This window comes from Chaetodon auriga, chromosome 20, assembly GCF_051107435.1.
Source record: "Chaetodon auriga isolate fChaAug3 chromosome 20, fChaAug3.hap1, whole genome shotgun sequence".
NCBI classification, from domain to species: domain Eukaryota; kingdom Metazoa; phylum Chordata; class Actinopteri; order Chaetodontiformes; family Chaetodontidae; genus Chaetodon; species Chaetodon auriga.
In genome coordinates this window covers 14922900-14944492 of record NC_135093.1, presented here as the reverse complement: position 1 = coordinate 14944492, position 21593 = coordinate 14922900, and the positions used below count along the sequence as shown (strand labels likewise).

At 44.0% G+C, this 21593-nt stretch overlaps 1 protein-coding gene across 7 annotated transcripts in view; it reads left to right on the top strand.

Moving 5' to 3' along the window:
• The window catches only part of myocd (myocardin), an 81817-nt gene that overhangs the window by 37542 nt on the left and 22682 nt on the right, over positions 1-21593 (top strand). For 2 of the 7 annotated variants that reach the window (XM_076759315.1, XM_076759313.1), the window contains exon 1: positions 20519-21072. The exons of the other annotated variants lie outside the window; for them this stretch is intronic. In XM_076759315.1, the coding sequence (XP_076615430.1) occupies positions 21018-21072 (55 nt within the window). In that variant the 5' untranslated portion in view covers positions 20519-21017. Of the gene's footprint in view, positions 1-20518; positions 21073-21593 lie in introns of those variants that run through there. 7 annotated transcript variants of the gene reach the window in all.

Here is a 21593-nt window from a genome sequence, read left to right as displayed (position 1 = left end):
ATTCGTATTTCTTTTTGAAACGAGCTGCTTCCTGTGGGAGCAACAGGACTGAAATGTGGACTAGAGATTCAGATTCAGTTCAGTTATGTTCCTCTTTTGCTGTCCCGTGATACACACAATACATCTGTTCACTATGACATTCCTAGAGCTTTATAAGAGTCCACATGATGGCATCATTAACACAATTTTGCCATTGGAGGTGTTACCAGTGTACTGGGGCCCGCTCACACTTTCAAAGCCTGCTCCTGTTGGAATGGGCAATATTTTTTTTTTTTTTTTGTTAATTCACATTTCCATGTTCATGTCATGACAGTAAAGATCTTTATTTACATGACATGAAATCACAGTATGTTTTATCCTTTTATCCTTAATTTCAAATCATTCACTGACTGATCAGTTTGTCCCTGAACTACGTCTGTAATCACCTTTTCTTCTTTTTTTTTTTGAAAATTCTTTAATGAACGGCTCCCAAAAAACACGCAATCAGACTTCATTGGCCTCACATCAGAGATGCTGATTGGCCAGTGCTCCGACCGCTCGGTTGAAGGTGGCCCAACACCACTTTAATTATCCACGGGGTTTAACATGAAAACAGAGATTTACCTGATACGAATCTGGGCAACGCTCTTTTGATTTAGTCAAATAAGAGCGGAGGAGAGGTCCGAGTTGGTAAGAGGGTTGTTTGGCAGCCCAGGACTCTCTAACACCTGCTGTAAAAACAAGCCTTATTGCTCCAGTCTGGCTTTTCGTGCAGCACCTTTCCCCTGCAAGCCGAGTGGATTCCTCACTGATTTGATGGTGGCCGGAGTTGGGAGATTACTCTCATCTGGAGGAGATTAGTCAGTGATGCTGATAGACATGATCAGCCCAACACTTCATCATTTTTTGCAGGTTAACATCGACTCTGCACAGCGTGCTTGTTTATGTAGCGCTGTGCCCCTAAACTGACATGATTCATTTTCATCAGGGGAAATTAACTTAGCTTTCTGATTATAGACAATCATGCACTGTGCAATAGCTTCAGCTCCATGCCTGTGGTGAATATTTGAACCTTTAGCTGAGTCAAAAAAAAAAAAAGATTTTAAATGAATGTAATGAACAGATATTACTCTGGACATGATAAGAACAGCCTGTTCTGTAAATATGGACAGACAAAAATGTTTACCTTTCTATTGTCATTATCAAAAGCGTTTTCTGCAGACCTGCCAGACGCTCTATCTTAGCCACGATCAGCATTAAAACCTCAGCACCATAACAAAAACCTGCCTTTTTCTGCGTTAGGCAACAGGTGGAATGTGTGCCGATGCATTTTCCCCGCTGTTGTTTTTAGCTCCTAATTCATCCGTGAAATTACTCACATGTTCATTTATCATCCGAGCGAAGTCGAGAGCAACAGGCCCTGAGACGGGAATCAGTTGATGGATAGAACATTTCTGAGGGCAAATATTACCTCAGTCCACATGGGCAGTAAACAGATTTATTATTTATCAAACCAGTCTGTGTGACGTGATGAAAATCCAAAAGGGAGAACATGAAATAAATACGTGTATTCAACAGGAAGGGTTCAAAAAAAGATTTCAACCCAAGGACTGTGTTTGTAGTGCCGACCCAAGTTCCTAATTGGTTTCATATTTAGTTATACTACAGTAAAACTTATTGAAAGGTATACCAGGGTTCTGTGAGCTCAGACACATAAATAAGTCTTTGTTACCTTTGTTGCAAAAATGCTGTGCACCTCCTCATGCCAAGCGCTCTGTTGACTGGACATTGATTGCCGATTTTTTTTTTTTTTTTTTTTTTTTTTTTTCTTCTAAGCTTTGAAATATTCGCCTGCCTGGGCCAAGTGCTGTTCACCTATCTGGAATGTACAGTTAAAATTGCTTTGCAGCTAACATAAATACAGGCCACGGCTGCTGCAGTGCAGAGAGATGGCAGGCCCTTGTGTGGAGTGCGAGCAACTCTTAGTCATGGGCTCTTCCAGTGAAGTGAAAGGTGGTCATGTTAGCTTTTATGTTGATAAATCTGTGAGTGTGTGTGTGTGTTCTGCTCCTGCCCTCGATCACTGACAAGTAATTAAGAATATGAGGTCACCATTGAAAACACATCAACGTGTCGGTGATCCTCGGTGACAAACCGGCTGCTTACTGGACGCTCGCACCTCCCAGAGAGCGCTTCACTGCCCAGCTTCTCTCTGGTTAGATGTGAAGCCCTATAGTGATTCATTTCACAACAGTTAGTAAGTTATTATCAAGTAAATAACAAATCAGTTGTGTCAAGTGTGGACATGTTAAATAATAAAACAGATCGTTCAGTTTTACTGGAGTTGACAGTCGTGTGGTTACTCGTCACATGACCCCAGCTTTGTTTAAAGTGGCTATGATCAGTATCTTTATTGGGTCTTGTACGTGAAAGGGGTCACTTGTAATAACAAACCCACAGAGAATTATTTTGTGACTCACTCTCACACTGTTGTTGGACAAGAAAACCCTCTTTTTCCAAAGGAGACGTTGAAACATTACTGAGGTGTATCGATTGCTGAAGTTGCCCCCTATCTGTTGGATGAGACAACAGCTGGCCAGCATGTTGACGACCACTTTAAATATTATATTATGACGATGTTGTGTTAATAGCTTGCTTCAGGTGACCCCAAGTGGCCAAAAAAAATCACTTAGCAGGCGAGCAGGCTCAACAGCTGCTACCTGAGGCCTGTTTCGCAAAGCAGATTTAACAAACTCCGGGTTTAAACCCGAAGTGACTAAACCGTGAGATGCAAAACTACTATCCAGATTCTGTGTAATGTAATGTATTTATTTAACATAAAATACTCTGGGGCTCCATATTTAGGCAGCGGGAAAAATGACATTGTTTAATCTCATCGGCTGACTCCCATTTGGACAGTTTTTGAGGGCGAATAGATGTTATTATGATTTCATGGCTTTTATTATTATGAAAAGGATTTTCAGATTTGAAGCTACTGTCCACTGGAAACAAAAACTCAGCTGGGCGGCTCTTAAACTTTCCGTGATTGTCGCTAATATGCGCTGTGGATATGAGCAAGGACAAATGTAATATAGAGGGAATTAAAGGGCTTAGTTCAGAAGCTTCCATTCAAAGTTTTCATTATTCGTTACGGTCTTCACGAAGGCAGGCAATTAAAGGAGTGCCCTCTCTCATCTGTCACCACAGATACCAACCGTATTTATTATAAAGGCTTTAAAAGCTTCTCTGGAATTAATAGGGATACAGTAACACACACACTGAGGGAGACAGGAACAAGAAAGTCCATACAGTTTATCATATGGGCTCTATCCTCAGAGGTATCAGCAATCAGTGCAGCACCACATGATGTAGTACACTTAAGTTAAGAACAACACCGACAGTGATCTAATCTGTGCTCCTCTGTAATAATTCATTCATCAGCTATTAGTCGGAGAGATAAAGACCGTCTAGGATTATCTATCTCTTCAAAACTCCGGAAAAGATTAGGTCATTGCATCCACTGGGCTATTTTTAGGGCCCTTTAACGGTGGCATATTAAACAAAACGCTTAGAAATTCAATTAAGAAACCACTCGCCCACAATGACCTGAAAATAACCCAGAGTTATTCTAAAACAAAGGCTCTGCCGACCAGCCGCTATGCCGCCTCACATGTGGTTTGGAAACAGGAGTGCTTAAAACCACAGATTCTTAAGGGCTGCGGAGATTAATGAAGAGTTTCTTTTTCCAGGTGTTGTATTGTGGATACAAGAGCTTTGGGCGGTGAATTTTTACCAAGGGGAGAAATCCTCACGGTAGAAATGAAAACAGTCACACAATATACAGCTCTGATCCGGCTCACGGCTCAGATGCAAGAGCGGGAGCGCATTCCAGAGCCGAGAGAAAGGAAGCGAGAAATCCAGCTCCGGATCATTCTCTGATATCGATCACATGTAGGCATTTATGTGAATGGGGGCTGGAGGCAGTTGGTGCTGTGTATTCCCATGGGGGCTATTTGTGAAAAAAAAAAAAAAAAAAAAGTTGACTGGTCCCCCTTCCCCTTCAGACCTTTAAATAATACTGTCTGACACCCTGACATAAATATGAAGAAAAAAGACATCTTAGTCCATCCTGTCACCTCTTTTACATATTGCTCTGTCATCATCAGTCCTTTCCTGGGCTGTTAGTCATCTAGCGTTGCTTTCATTGGCACTGCTTAAAACTGCCACATGCGTTTTTGATTCTTATGTAAAATGAGTCTCAGCCCGACTGTATTTTCAGCCTGAATGACAAAGTGGAGCTGCAACGGTGAAAAGCGGTTGATCCCTACAAATCAGTTTGTCATATTGGCACGAGTTTAATGAGACTAATCACCGAAAGACTGAGATACAAACTAAACACGTTTGAGTTACTGCCGCGTCCACCTTTCTGTAGTGTAAGGCAGAGGTGTGGACGTGAATCTGAAGTGTGTTATTGGCCAAGTCATGTGCCTGGAGCTGAGAAAAAAAAAAAAAAAAAAAAAAAGTCTTCAACTCTAACTTCACTTAGACTTTTAGCCTTTTCCCTGGAATGACTCGGTAAGATGAAACACAAGTGTGAAGCACATCAACTGTCAAAAAACCTCCCAGTTAAGCTTCAGTTCATATCAGATTCAATATAATATGAAATATTCATTTAAGATCATCACTGTACTAGTCCTGAATCAGGATTAGTACAGTGATTAAACACAAGGGGTGTGTAAGTAGGCTAAAATCTGTTAGTCTAATGTTATTAGACTGGGGCATGACTTGGGATTACCTGTCTTGATTTGGGATTAGACTCAGGATTTAACTCTCTTGACCTGAGACGTAAATGTCTTGACGTGGGACTTAAATCAGGACTTTCTCGACCGGGATCTTGACTTGGGACTAAAACTGCCAAGAGACTTTCAACTTGCATCCATTTGCAGCTGCTGCGGTGCAAAAACACAGCCTGCAACGTCGCTTTGAACTTGTCTGTTTCACTGCAATCGCAGATCATGAAAACCTCATATTAAAGCTTGTGTTACTGCACTCTTCAAATGCAACCAATAACCCAAATAACACACTCATGAAAAAAAAAAAAAAAAGAATTTGGAGCAGCCAGATACAATAGGTCCTGCTTCCAATAACTGCGATCCCAGTCATGTATCAAGGTACACAGTACCAGCAGAGGAGGGCTGCATGCAAGGTGAAATCATTCTCAGCTCTGTTCCACCTTGCTCTCTCAACCATCCTCATGTGTTGTGAATAATAAAAAAGAAGAATTCATTTTACGGTTTTACTAGTCAGCAACCCAGGTATGCATTTGTCAAAATAGGGGGAAAGTTAGAACCATATGTTAATTTGAATGGGAGGCACCTGCTTGTGATTAGGGCCATGCTGTGGATGATAGAAACGCACTGGGCTGTGCTCAGGGAGAGCACAATGGACAGAACAACACGGGCTCAAATCAGAATAAAAACATTTATAAGATCTAAAGGATTCATCTTAAGGAGCTGGCTGATGGACAGGCTTACTGAGGACACGTCCGTATGCTGTGTTTATGAGCAGATCAGTGCGCTGATGGACAGGGCAGAATCTCCACACAAAGACTACATTTTCCATAAATTATAATGTAATTTATTTTACTACTTCCCTCTCAGTATGTGGGCTTGTTTGAGCACAAAGTTCTTGTCTCTCGTAGAGGCCTCGACAGAGCTCACAACACAATGTTTTTGAGGTGTTTCAAATTTCAGGTGTTTGTCGGAGCCAAACCTTTAACAGGTGCTGGGAATGAAGGTGATCTGATCAGATTTCTGTTCAGATATTTGTTTTGTAGATCGAGACAGTGCAGAAATATAGTACAGCTGCGAAAAAGCAAAATGCTACTTAGTGTCAAATAATGAGTTGACATGTCATCAAGCCATGTATCTAATGGCTGTGCCACATTTTTGGGATGTCGGCTCGATGAGTAATGAGTACAGAGACAGCAACACCGTCCACATGCACGCCTAATTAAGCAGACGCTGCAGTGCATGCAGTGACTGTCAACCTAACTATGATGGAAAAAAAGAGAAAGCTGATGGAAAACATGTAGAAACCACTGTGACCTGTGAGCCCCTGTCAGAAAAAAAAAAAAAAAAAGAAAAGGTCACATTAACGTCCCATCAAGTGTAACTTTTCAGCCCAGTGGTGGAGTTGAAGCTCCGTAAAAACCAACACACAGTCGTGAGGAATGTTTGCCAAGTCAGATCTACTTGAACCACAGCAGACAATGGAAATGACTGCTTCCCCGACTGCACGCCGCTGTGGTCACCACCTCTCTTGACAGTGTTGTCAGGAGCAGAAGCCAGAGAAGGCGCACTGCAGTGAACCGGCTTTTTAGTTATCATTCCGGCTGCTTGTCCTGATACCTGATACTTAAAGTACCTTATAACTGAATTTAGTGTTAAAAGCAGCCCGTCGTACTGGCAGTGTGGATGTCACTGACTGCAGTGTTCCTCCATCTGTCTTCTGTGAAACGGCTGAGCTCGTCAAAGGTTTTGGAAAGAAGTTTTAACATACATTTGGTGAGGTTTCCAGTACTCTGTCTCTTTGTAGTCCCGGTTTGGTCTCCACCATTACAGACACGAGTGTCTGCAATGAACCAGTAATATAACTATAGTGATCGAAACACGCTGCAGCACCAAAAGATAATCCCAGCTCACCATATGATAGTGTGCTTTATTGGCAGGCAGACTCAGGCTGAGTGTTGTGACTGATAAGCCTCGCTATCTAATGCTCAGATTCTGGCCTTTCCCCTGTTCTAGATATGTTCTTCATTAAAGTGTGGAACAGAGAATCCATCAAATGTTACCTCCAAATGTCTCCTAAATGCTGCCTATCCCAAAGGCCAAGTATAACATGGCACAGAGGGTCATATTTTCAAAGGTTTCAGCTGACATACCAGGAGCTATGGGAATCGGCTTCAGCAAAAACAACAACTTTTATATTGAGATCACGCTCGAGCCAATTGTATGGAGATCCTATCAGGGGTCAAGTATGTGTTCATTACAGATGTTCTTCAATTAACGCTCAGGACAGCAATCTAGTCTGATCATTCTCTGTTTATGTACACTGCACTTCATTTTCAATACACCTTGGAAATTTCATTAAAATGAAGAAGAGCTACAACAGGTATCTGGCTTTTGATCCACTGTTTGCTTTGGTTTGATGTAGACGGCTGTCGAATGATACTAAGCATTGTGCAAGTTGGCTTTCCTGTGAAATTACGAACTGGAAAGACTGGGCTAAGAGAGACTTTGTATCTAATAAGAAGGGGAGAATGGGGTGAAAGGAGTCCATTTTATGATTTATGTTAATACAGAAAAATAAATATGTACTTACGTCAAACTATATCTGCTTTGTCTATTTATGGAATCTGTAGGGGAAAATGTTCAACACCTTTTCTTTCCATAAAGCTTTCCCTTCTGCAAGAACTTGAGATATCATCTTTTTTATTCCACACATTCTTCTTCCTTTTCAAAACCTGGTGTCTCCATTACCCACAATGCAACTCAACCGGCGACAATTTGATCGGATATTCTGGTGTTTTATGCTACGGTCCTAACTGTTCATGTAGCCTCGAGCTGCTAACCTCGAGCAGTGGGCTACAGAGAGTCTGGTAAACTAACTCCACACCTCCAGATTTTATCATTTTCTAACAGAGTCTTCAGCCCCAGCCGACACTGACTCAAGTGACATCACATGAGGACATTTCTCAGACTTCACACAGTAGCAGCAGCTTTAAACAACTTCTTTCCCATATGCATACTCTGATGTGTAAAATCGGCATGTTTCCCCTTTAAGGGTTCAGCATACTTAAAATAAATTAGTTCGTACAGCGTGTCACCTGACCACATCTGACCACGAAGCCCAAGGTTTTTACTAGAGATGCACCAATCTAACTTTTTTTCTATTTCCTGTTTTCTTGACTAAAAGCCGAATCATTTTATAAAACGTGAGGCCAGACATTGCTGTGGCGGTAGAACTGAGTTGGCGTGATTGCATGAATGCAACTGATTTGCCTCAACCTGGCAAATCCCTGCATAATGTGGGCATAATTGTTGGATTATTGGTTTTGTTGCAGCTTTTCCTGCTCCCCCAATCCCCCTCCCAACACCGAGGTGGGATAGGTGCCATCAGACAATCCAAAAAGCTCTTTGAAGCATACTGATACCCTTACTTTCCACTGCATGAAGGGCACTGTACATCCTGCACTGGCACTGAAAGTTGGCACAGGATGGAAATTAGTTACATTAGGTCTTGAATCATCCAATATGACCATAATTCATGGGATTCTGAGTTGGCACTCGCCCGCAATACCTCAAGTTCATATTTAATTACCCTCAAATGTACGTCAATGTAAATCGTACTTTTCCTGGCCCTCGTGCTACTTTCTCCACATGCAACTATTTCTTTATCCAAATTTATGATCATATTATTCTCTTTCCATGTGATTGTCTCCTTTTACCCACATGTTTGTCTTACTCCCGTCTCGCTTATGTTTCTCTCTTCATCTCTCTCACCTGTCCAGCCCATTTTAAAATACCATATAATTACAGTTTTTCTCTGTAAATGCAACACCTACCATAGCCATTTAGTACCTCCACAACCTCTACCATCCTGCCTCCTGTCTCCCTGGTATGTGGCCGGTGGCCGATGTGATCTCTGACCTGCAGAGTCTGAGCCAACAGCAGACCTCTCCAGAGAATTTCAGGCAGCCATCCCCACAGGCCATGAGTGTTCCCGTCTCTGACAGACAGGAATGATAAGAGTCGCCAGGCAGCACGTTCCCAATCACCATGCAGCCAAATCCCGCAGTACAATACAAGGTCAGACTCGAAAAAAAGGCTCCCTCTGCAGAGGCAGTCGGCTCCTTTTTTCCAGTCGAATCTTTGACATCCCACACATGTCCCCACAGGTTGACTCTGAAGCTTTTACAACGTGCTGAAGGTGATACTTTGTTTTTTTTTTCACTCAGAAAGGTGTGTTTTTCCACGCAAGTGGTGAAAACACTCAGAAGTCCAGAGAGAGAGATTCCCGTTATCTCTTTCACTAATGGCCTGATTAGTGAAAAGGACACACTGACAGAGATAACACCAATGACCTCTCTGTTGCGTTCAAGTTCTCCAATTTGCTGTCTTCCGCCTCCTCGTCTGACGAGCCGGTTGCTGTCTGCTTCTGAGAGTTGTTTATCTGACAAATTGCGCCCTCGGACATGTCGAGAAGCACAAACATTTGCGAGCTGTCAGTCAAGCTGATGAACGGCTGAGAGGAGCATTGGACAGTTTGCAGGCTTGTGTGAACTATGTAGAGAGTGAAAGTCCTCCTTGTCAGCACGGTGCTGAGGCGTCTCCCATCACACGCAAATGTAGAACACTGCTGACAGGGATCTGCGTGTGTGTGTCTGTGTGTGTATACATACGTGGAAGCCTGTGAGTTTAATCCAGGCATCTCTACCAAACAGAGGCTCTGCAGACCGCTGTCACCTGTAGTGCTGCTAACATGTGACCAATGTACTGTACCATATATATTATATATAACATGACTCAGTGAATGAATCTGAATGTAGAATCAATTAGATCAGAGCCATAGATCCAAAGATGGATCAGTACATTGACAGTTTTAGTCAGGACCAGCTGCGTGGTGTCTGAATTTATTCCATTTGCCAGTTTTATGCTCATGCTCCTCAACTGAAGATCAGAAAGTTGAAATGAGCTGACGGTAGTTTCACACCTAACTTTGTTGGTTTGCTTCAAAATGTGACTTAAGTTTGACTTCAAAAGCCAAACTATCACTGTACGAGCACGAGTTATTTCCTCCTTTTCACCAAAACTGTCCAGTTTTTTTTCTCTAAAGTCCAGATTTTTCAGAACTCCGGCCTCTGTGTAACTGTAAGAACATGAAAAATGGAGCGTTTCAGAACGATGATGTCATCACCTCAACTCTGCGCTGGTATTTCATGTATCTTTGATGTCGACTTTATCGCCACCTACTGGCCAGGCATGCTTTTTTGAGCGTTCGGCGTAGCTTTCACATTCCTGTGCGTACGGGGAAATTTTGTAAAGGCCTGGTCAAGGCCTTAACTCATTCACTAAATATATGCTGTACTTGTTTTTTGCTTTTTTATTGCTATTTGAATGCACATTGTGTACAACATGGGCAGCCGAGGAAGACAGTTCATTCATAAAGTACACATTAACAGGCTAAAACATGATATCACTTCTGGGGGGGGTAGATGAATCACTGGCAGTCTCTCTGATTCCAGCATCATTTCTCTGCAGTCGAGGACACCGTGGAGTTGTCTCCATCCTTCCTCCCTGCCATTTACTCTCCCTCCCTCGCCTTCGTCCTCCCGGCTCGTGTGGAGCCTGTGAGTTGTTCAGTCTGTGATCATGGCGCTGGTCCACGACTCAGCGGACAGGCAGCCAATGACATCATACTTCACCGTGGATATGTGTATCTGTTGGGGGGGGGGGCGGGGGGGGGGCAGAAAATGACACCTCTGGTCACTGTGACACACTATCTGTCTCACCCACCAAGTTCACGCTGTGAGTCAGATCTAATTGTGCTTGAAGTACTAAGCTAACTCTGCTTTGGACAAAAAGGTGCAAATTCTAACAGTACTGAACGCAACATTGAGAAAGTTGTGATACTTGATTTCTGTAATAAATGCTATGAACCATAACCTGCAGGCTCTGAAGGAAAACACACACTAATAACAGAATTCAGAACTTGAAAACAAATATGCTTAAACTTATCCTTCACATTTGGAGCGTGTCATTCTGTACCAGAGCGTGTATATACAAAAGCAAATAACGAACAAGCCAACCCTCTCATCTCTAATCTGCGTGACATTTAGAATCATTTGTAATAGAGCTACTGTCATTTCAGCAGTGTAAATCCGTAGACGGTGTCCTGAGCAAACAGTGTGGACACTGTGACCGTACACTGGGTGATTATCGCAGGATATAGGAGCATTTTGTGTTTCAAAGCTGTCTCTGCTGCAATGAAATAAAGCTCAGTTGAGCTCAGAGAAACCTCTTTGGATCTCTTGGATCTGGAATAATGTGACTCCTGTTTTCATCTTGAATGTAACATGGGTTCTTGAGACACTGTGCGCGCGAAACAATGGCGTGTGCGCAAGGCTTGGTACAGCTCAGCAGAGAGCAGCGCAGAAAACTAGACTCTCCATATCTCCATCTCTTAAATGAGGAAGTGACCTGGTGGCCTTAGGGTTAAGGCACCAACCATGAACCCCAGCATCGCTGGTTCTTGTCTGGCTGGGGACCTTTTGTTGCATATTGTTCCCCATCTCTCTCTCCCCTCATTTCCTGCCATTGCTCTACTATCACAACATGGGGTTGAAAGCTCTGGAAACAAAGCAAGTAAGAGGACTTTGAGTCTCTCTGTCTCACTTTCAGTTTGGTTTGTCTTTTCCATTCGGCCCTCAGTGGAGATTGTCCACCCCACTCAGAACCCAGGCTGCCTCCAGGCCATGAAAATTGCCATAACCAATGAGGTAAAGGCAATAGTTTTCCACAGTTCACAATCCTGTTAGCTGAGTCAACAGTATCAGCTTTGCTTTATCCTATTACTCTCAATCACGACAGTTCTACAAGTTTCCAAACCCACTTGGAAAGGTGTGGGGGGGTTAACACACACACACACACACACACACACACACACACACACACACACACACACACACAGACAAAGGTAGGAAAAAAGACACCAAGAAACACACACATGCAGCCCCTTTCAGAAACCTAGAACAACATTTGATCATGACCCACCGAGGGTCCCTGGGGTGTTAAAAACAAGCAGCACCATGTAGCTGTTGGTGCCCCTTTGTTGTTTCAGCTTTCAGAATCGGGCAAGGAAGAAAGAAAGGTTTGTCCGACCAAATTACCTATCACAGGAAAAATAATACAAAAGGCAACATACCGAATCAATGGGTTGGCGTGACGATAGTGTAATTTCTTACTGACAAGTCGCATAAGTCAGGCCTCTCAACATCCCGCAGAGTGGAGATAGCACATGTAGCCATGTGTTTGGTTTGAACGTGGAATGGCAGAAAATGTCACCCCTGATGAATGCTCCGTGGTGCTGATAAGACGAACTCCCCTCTGGGCGAGTGTGGAAACACACAGGACAACACACGTGCACGCATGGACAGATAAACACACACACACACACAGACGTAGTCCTATAAATAAGTCTTTGGTCCTGTGGGGTCAAGTGGAGTCCAGCCCAGCAGATACCAGCTCTGTACCCAGGGATCAGTCTGTGGCCCGTGGCAACCCCTGTGTCTGCACTCTGTCTGTCAACCGCCTCAAATGCTGTACCCAGATCAGATTACACAGCAGTGGAACCTCGGCAAAACTGTTTTTTATGCGAGAACCCAAATCTGACCCCGTATCAGCGTCTGGAGCAGCATGTTTTACTCTGTCAAATAGACGTCAGCGGTGGAAGGAGGGGTTGTGGGGATAACGGGGTCGCTGGGGTGGGGTCATACCAACAAAAACATGGCTCCGGTCGGTCCTCATTGAGAGAAAGAATGTGCTGGCTGACAGGCCATTTCAGCCAGGCCATTTGGAAGTGCTGGACCAGCTCAGGAGATCCAGATAGCTAAATATTTGCACAATTGGATCTTTTCTTTATGCCTTCTCTGAGTTGTGTAATGATGCCGTGGTGGGCCTGCATCACTGTGACTGCACATGTGAAGGAGATGCAGATTTAGAGGGCCATTCTTTAAATAGTTTGGACCCTACGATGCTTTGGCTCAGTTTACACACCCTTTATTTACAGGCTTATGGAGTAGTTGCGACAGGTATGTTATTTTTAGCATCAGGCTGGTCAGAGATGCCATCACTTGGTATGTCGGTGGCACTACACATGTTCTATAACAGTCGTTGTGAGCAATAGTTTGAGTATGAATGGATGGAAGAGAGTGTCACTGCTGTAGGGATATAAGACCTAGCTTTATAGGGCTTTCTGAGAATGTTACACATTTTACTCCACTACATTGGTTTGACAGCTATAACTAATTTGTACATTTATATGCAATTTGCAGCACACACTGAAGGATAAACCAGACTGTCTGAGAGCATCACAACTGGATTCTGCAAAGACAAAGACGCACTGATTCACTGATACACTGGTTCACCTGAGGCAATGCTGCTGCACCATATGTTGATATGGCGGCCAACAAACCCAGCAGTGGCATGCCACACTTTATTCCATACTGCTTTCCCAGGAATTATTTCAGCTAATACTGAATCATTCTATTTCGATTTCACTAATTTTTACTTAATTAGTTTCTCTTTATAACTCCGTCAAGCATGATGAAAGACATTTGTTTGGCATAGATGGTTGTTCCTCTTGATGTGCCTTTCATCTGGCCCGTTAGTCACGGACACACACATTAACAACAACAAAGTAGACTTTGAGTTATTAAATTTCTGATAGTGAAGTTTTGGGAATACCGCATAAAGCCAGCCCATAGCCCTCGGTAATAGGCAGGAGTTAGAGTTAAGCTGTGGTGATGCAGGCCTGTCTCTGTGCTGAAGCCTCACAGACACACACACATCCCTCCCCTCCGCCTCCTGCCCACGCTGCCGTGGCCACCGGCCAGCGCCTGCAGACTACAACGGAGGCAGAGTCAATTGCCGAAATCTAAACAACCACAAAAACACAAAACAGCATCTCCCTGTGTTTTCGGTTTTAACATGATGTGGAGACAGCCTATCTCTCTTGCGCTCTTGTTGTGTTTTGGGATTCCATTCGGATTGGTTGCAGCGCCGCTGTCTCAAACCCACTGACATTTCCACCCCGGCGGCAGACGAGCGCCGCTCGGACCCACGGGCCTGCAAGGCCTGAGGAGAGGGAAGGTGACCAAGCTGCAGACAAGATAAAGATGGAGAGAGAGCCCAAAGGAGAGATGCATGTGGAGACAGGAGGGGAGGCTGCTGGCTCGGCCTCGTCTTTCTGTCACTGCTGGTTTGGATTCGGCTCGCTCCCCCTGGAACTTCTTCATTATAAACCGCAGCTCAGAGGCAGAGGGGAAGCGCTGAACCTGACTCCACGTCTGGCTGCGTCCACGTCTCATTCTCTCTTTCCCACCCTCCTTCACCTCTCCTTCTCCTCTCACAGTATATTTCTGGCTCCTCCACCCTCGCTGCTACACCATGCCCTCTTTTCCTCTCTCTGTCCTCTTATATTCTTTATACTTCACTCACTTTGTTTGCGTTCCATGATCTCCACTTTTCCCTCCCGTCTTTTTGATTTCAGCCGGTCGCTTTGTGCCGTGAGAAACTCCTCAGTTTTCTGATAAGACTGATTGGGCGCTGATAAAGGACTGAATCACTCTCAAGTCTCTCTGTTGACGAGTCCAACTTCCATCATCTAACCCCGTATCACCCCACTGACTTGCTAACTCTTCTTTTTTTTGTACAGTGGAGCTAAATGTTAAATAATAGCTTACAAAAACACAAGTTCACGTTAATACTGACGCAGATTACATAAAAGAAACAGATGAAGTCAGTTTTTCAGACCAATCAAAGTCAAATGGCCGCTGACTATTGGCTAAACCCTTCTTCCCTTCGTTACTGTTGCTATGCTTGTCAAGCTTTCTGCCACGCCACAGTTTACGGAAATAATCGTGGAATTTTGGTCATTGGAATTAATTGATGAAGCATTGGGTTGTAATGTCAGAGGGGTAGACAAAAGTAGCTACGCTAATTAAGCTAAATAAGCTAGCATTTGCTCCACGAGTTGGTTGAAATCGCTGTCTCCAGCTGGCTTTTTGTTTACAGCTGACTTGTCTAACATGATATCATCCGACAACACTGAGGATGAAGCTGCGTGTCCCAGACAAACAGTTAGGATCTTCATGGAAATAAAGGAACATGCTTTTTCTGTATTGCAATGTATAGATGACATTATAAGTGTGATGAGTAAAAATGTGAGATCAGACTGTTGTTTCATTCGACCATAACTGACACGGGCTGATTAGCTTACATTGGTCGTAACAGTTCATTTTGCAAGAGGCTTTTAGGATGAGGATTGCCTGATGTCATCAGGAAAAGTAACACAGTCTTGGCTAACAGATGTTGATGGGGCTGCTGGTGGGTAAACTTCAAAGTAGTAGCTTGAAGTTACGGTAGCTAATGATGTGCTCATTGCCATTGGAAATCACACTCTCTTGTGGAAGTGGTTTAACTGTCAATTCATTCATTCCTCACTGGTACAACTCAGTAATGCCTCTTTCTCCAGCACTGTGATTGGTTGATTAAATATCAGCGTTTACCTGCTCAGGGAGAGTGAGCAGAGGAGAGCTGTTATCTGAGACTGAGCAGCAACACAACACTCAGACTGATTGGACACAGCTGCTGCTGCTGCTGCTGCTGCTGCTGGGGCCACAGGGGCCACTATGTTTGCCCCTTTACAAGCATGCATACAAACAGACACACACACACAGTGCCCTCCAAGACCCCCCACACACATCCTGTGCACTGCTGACCTGAGAAACTCATCTCTTGTCATCAAACAAACTCTTTACTCGCACTATATCAACCTTCTATCTCCCATCCTCCTCCTCCTCCAGTGCAATGTCCAGTGCGCACGCACATACACCCACACCTCCATACTAGCTCTTCCAATACCTTTACATTCTTTCCTCAAATATGGATGGCCGAATTAAATGGTCAGAGAACTTAAACACAACTTTTTAAAAGAATATGAACCACATTTTTTATCATCAGTTAATTTGATGAAAAGACCCAAACCAACAGTCAATGTATCCAACAAGTATTGTGTGTGTATCAAAGCCTGATCCATCTTATTCTTCTGTGCCATAGAGCTCCAAAATCTATTAAAATCACATCAGTGAGCCACACTGTTGAACTGGCTGTTCATTACCATGAACACACAGTTTATTTTCACCCAATCCCACGTGATCAACAAGTAGTATCTTAAATGGCATTGATGTGGTGGTTTGGGAAATTCAGTTATTTTCTTGTGTGCTGTGGAGAGGTGTGGGGCACTGGTTCCTGTGTTTCCTTTTTTGGCAGAGGGTGGGTGTGGTTCTCCAGGTGGCTTGGGCGCTGGCTCCAACACAGCTGGGACTCATCACAATCAAGCACAGTATAAAGGCTGTGGACTGCAGAGGACTCGTTGCCAGATTGTTTCCGCTGTCTAGTGGTGCATCTGTCTTCACACTTGCAGTTTTTGTGTCCGTTTTCTGTCCCTGTGTTTCCTTTATACAGCCAGGTGGCGAGCTAGCTGTGTAGGACCAGTAGGTTCTCTCTCTTAATCCTGCTTTACAAACCTCTGATTCGCTGCTTGTTTCAGAAACCAAGAGAAACAGCAGTCAAAAAGGCCAAATTTCAGACCTATTTAAATCACATAACAATCACCGATGAGGTCTGGAACTAAGACACACTGTCCTGGTAAAAACTAGTTTCTCACAATGGGACCCTCCAAAAGACAAGGCCACAAGATAAGATAATAATGCAAAAGCAATTGGCATGCAGGTAACCTGGGGGTTTAAGGCATCTGGTGCCAGCAGAGTAGTTGCCCCCCATCCCTGGTTGGTAGTCCAGCCTCGACCCTGGTTTGAAAGTCTATCTCTGTCCTTCCTCTGATGGAAGCAGGCAGGCAACATGAGGACAGAGGAGGCTTGAAGATAAAGAGATGAAGGAAATAAAACCTTCAAGTCTCTTCTCATTTCCTGTAGCGTAACAGCTGAGTGCAGCTCCCATGGTGTCCAGCACATGTTCCATTCATACTACGCTGCATTCCAGTACACTTCCTCCTGTGACACTCTCTCAGACAAATGGCTGAGGGACAGCTGGATTCCACGGATGGCATATGAGTAGAGACATGTGAAGCATTTCAAATACGTGTCTGTTCCTATCAGCAGCGAGGGGAGCTACATAGCGCCGATTCATCATTGATTGGAACTGATGACTCCGACGATGTGACGACAACTCTATTAAAAAAAACATTGTATTTTTTTGATAAATATTTGTAACTTGGACATCATTTTTATGATATTTTGTCCACTTTGGGCATTTCAACTAGTCACATCTGCTTTATCTAAAACACACGAAATCACACAAAACACTAACAGTCCTTTTTTTGATCTAGATGTCTGCGCAGTCGGCCAATAAACACATTGTGCTCACTTATTATGAAATGTGTGTTTTTAACATGCAAAGGGGTATGATTTACTGCATGAGAGGGGCATTATTTTACAATATGCATCATGCAACAGAGAGAAAAGAGACAGACTGTGACATCCTGCTGCACGCTTATTGTATATAATGTGCAAAATGTGCACTTCAATCTGTCCAATCGGTCTCTTTCTCTGTCTCTTTCTTTTTATTACACACAGTCTAACACACACACCAACATGTGCAGCTCCAGACAGTTCAGATGAGACTTGTCACGTCCGTTGACATAGGGCCCAATTAAAGGGGAGGATTAAGCCAGGGCTGGGTGACCTCTTCAGGAATCTTTCTGAGACGCTGTGTGTACACTGTCAAACCCTCTGACAGACCTTCCCTTTAAGCACTTTCACCTGCTAATTAAGACGCAGGACTGTTGTGTGTGTGTGTGTATGTGTGTGTGTGTGCATGTACATCTGTGTAATTTGTGCGTGCATGTGTGTGTTCATTCACCGTGCAAACAAGACAGATGTACCCGTGAATGTGAGTGATAGATTTGCAGCCCGAGACGCTTCTATGTAAATATTTGACTTGAGCATTGTATGGGTTTTTCTGGAGTTCACTCCAGTGCACGTCGGCGCACAAGCCACAGCGAAGAGACAGGCCGTGTCATTTATTACATTAAATTATTGCATGTTTTGGTGTGTGCATCTCGCTGCTGTGTGCAGAGGCTCCTCGGCAACAAAAGCCAAGCAGTGTTTATGGTGTGAAGAGATTAAAATGGATTGCGGCGAGGCAGGAGCAGTGAGCTGTTGCTGGACAAAGCTCTCAATGACTGATTAGTGCTGTGTCACTGCAGTTTTTACACAATGTGGAGAAAAGGTCTGTAGTAATCACACACTTCTCTTTGGGATTCTTTTTATTTACAGTAGCAAACCGTGAGGTGGCAGGGTCGGAAATTGGTGGATATTTTAAGGGAATAATAACTTTGGGACAAAGTCTAGCCGGAGATGAGGCTGAAGGGGATACAAAAGGTAGATAGAAGAGGTTAAAAAAGGAAAGAGGCATTGAGATCAAATGAGGGGAAGAATGACACGAGGACAGGGAGGAAGTGCTGCATGAATTCCATTGTATGAACAAGCAAAATATGTTGTGTGATTGAGAGAAACGCCACCATTAAAAGAAATCTTCCAGTCAGGAAAACAAGTGTCCAAAAAGCCAAATATTTCTTAACACCAATGCAGCAATCTGCCTTTAATCCAAATGTTAAACTCCTCCTTATGTAGATATGTGCACTGTGTTTTTAATTCAGTAAAAGAAAACAATATTAGTGTCTTTCATTGTTACAAGACTGATCTTATTCTTGGAATAAGCAAATAAATTTTGCCTTCTTTTAAAGTCATAAGTTGTTGGGAAATTTGCTAATTGCTAAATATGCTAAGTAAAAATTAAATAAGATACCACTCTTATGACGTGTGCTGAGTACTGAGCAAAAGTCAAGAAGGCATTAGCTTAGCTTAGCACAAAGACTGGAAGCAGGTGAGAAAATAAGCTAGCCTGGCTCTCTCCATAGTTCAAAAATATAGCAAGCAGCAGCTCCAAAGGTCACTAATTAACACGTGCCTTGTTTGTTTGACTGTGAAAACATGATCAAATATTTTATTAGTGAGCTTGACAGGTGTTAGTAGATGTATTTTTGAATGACACGAACACAGTGTATGTAGGACCAGGGAGCCAGGAAGACAGTCGTCCAGGGATGCATACTGTATTTCACCATTTAGCCTCCCCACATTCTCAGCTGCAACCACTGAACCCTTTAATCAGGCTTTAGCGAGACAGTAGCCCTTTGACACCTGCTGCGCAACGAAAACAAGAACACATACTCTAAGTTAAATTCCCACAACATATGCTTTTGGTGTGTTTCTTCTGCGCCTACTTTGAAGCGTTGTGTCACATTCCTTATTATGTCCAAATCGAGCCCGGGAATAAGCAACTGCGGAGGAAGCCTCGACGGGCCCAGCTGACGTCCTGTGTTGACGGACGCTCAGGAGGCTCTGCGGTGTACGGGAGCTGCAGTTGGCTAACGCCGCCCATCCGAGGCGAGCGGGCACAGAGCTTACTTTAACTCTGACAAATGTCCGCCTGGTTGTGTGGGAGCTGGAGGAAGGGATGCTTTGTTGAATGCAGGCTGGAGAATCTGCTATCACACTGCTGATAAGATAAACCTGCTGTTTCTCAGCTGCTGTGTGACTGACTGCAGTCAGCCGATCACTTACTGTACACTGTGTCAATAAATGAAAGTAGAACGAGGCAACAACCAGCTTACAGAGATAAACACAGAATGCTTTTATCTGGCAATATAAGCAAAAATCTAAGCAGCCAATACATCATTTCTCTCTCGTAGGAAGCCCTCTGTGTCCTTTACTTCAGCATTAACAGAAGCACACTCTGTGACTTGGCGTTCACGTACCCTGAAATCAATTAGAGTTTGATTACTTTAAAGGCATGTTGCATTTGATGAAGTTCAAATCCCAGTCTGACAAACTCTTAACCTTCACGATGACCCATAATCCTTCTGAGTAGCTCTGTCTTTTTTTTTTTTTTCTTTTTCCAACTGCTGTTTGCTTTCTTGGCATCACATTTACTCTAAATACAGTTGTGTTGCCAAAGCATATAGAGAAAAAAAAACATTTCAATGTAACATTTACATTGATTTGGAGTCATGTCCACGTGATGGATTTAAGGCCAAAATGTACCCATGTGCTAATATCCTTTATAAGATCACGTGTTCACAAAGTTTTGAATGACTGAGCCTTAGGATGCCTCTTTCATACCCAATCATGATACTATCACCTGTTACCAATGAACCTGTTTACCTGTGGAATGTTCCAAACAGGTGTTTTTGGAGCGTTCCACAGCTTTCCCAGTCTTTTGTCCCAACGTGTTTGAAACGTGCTGCTGCATCAAATTCAGAATAAGCAGATATTTACAAAAATGAATGAAGCTGATGAGGTCGAGTCTGTGTTTTTGGCACAGTATGGTAAAACTGCTCAGTACACAGTGTCAGCAGTGTATATCACACATGTACCGTGCAGATGTGACAGCTGTTAAATGCAGGCTGACAGGTGATTTTTCAGCTGCCGCAAGGTGAGAAGTGAAACTTGTTGCCATCCTTGCTTTTCCCACTTTCTTCCTCCTGGCTGTACTACTGCTCCACTATCAACGTCTGTGTCTCTATCTTGATTTTGCCCCAATCTTGCTCTCCCTCCCTCTTCTCTAATGACAGTCAGCAGGGCTGATAGGCAGATATATTTACACTGTTGGCAAGGGAGGAAGGAGTCATCAGCCAAGCCCTGTCCAGCCTCCGGGCTGTGGCAGGCGGGGCTTCGAGGAAACCCTGGCCGGCTAGCCCCTCCCCAAGCAGGGCATATCTCTGTGTGCTGTCCCTGGCCCTGCTCAGAGTTCTCAGCTAGATGGGACCAAAGCTTCGCTGGCCCCAGACTCACACACTCCCACATCAGCCTCTGGGGGAGAGAGAGCAGAGAAGAGGAGGCAGGAAGAGAAAGTAGAACAGAGAGCGGAGGGCTGCTGCTGGTGCACACTGGCTGAGAGACAGACAAGAAAGCCAGTGTGTGTGTGTGTGAGTGTGTGATTTTTTTCTTAGACTAGTGTTCTTCTAGAGCTTTTGATGAGGCAGGCTGGGTCAGCTCCATCTCATCTCAGTCTGGCGTCCAGAGGTGGCCCGGGGGGTCGAAGTGTGTACCGCTTCTCAAGTGTGTGTGACTTTATTTTGCGACTCTTGACCACTGGAACTGTACTGTAAGCATTATGACTCTTCTGGGCTCTGAACACTCCATACTGATACGAAGCAAGTTTAGATCAGGTAAGCCAAATGATGATTGACACGTGACTTGTTTGTACTCCTCTGTATCTGTGTATGCTCTGTCAACTTGATTGGTGAACAGTTTCTGTGAACAGCTGTGTTTATGCTCTCGTAAACAGTTTGTCTGTCAACACTTGGCATTTATAGGCTATGCTGTGTACATTATGTCATTCATCTGTCTTCACGGATGAGTTGTGTTGACACTCACGACGCTCTCCTCAGCAACACCAGCGAAGTGACAGGTGTGTGCAATATACTGCAGGCATGTGACGGTGTGCGAGGAATACCAGAGGGAGGCCAGCCTAAGTCAGAAATCCTCCCGAGCGCCAAGCCCTAACAACAGGCCCCTGTCACAGCGTGATGGATTTACAGCAGGGCGTGTTCTTTAATGTTCATCCGCCTCCTCATAAAAGCTCGACATGTGAGGGTGTTGTCTCGGGCAGGTCAGCGCACTTGCTCCGTGCCAGCCGCCAACCTGTTGCCGCTGCTGAGGCAAGCCAGCGAGGCGTCCTCACTCTGTG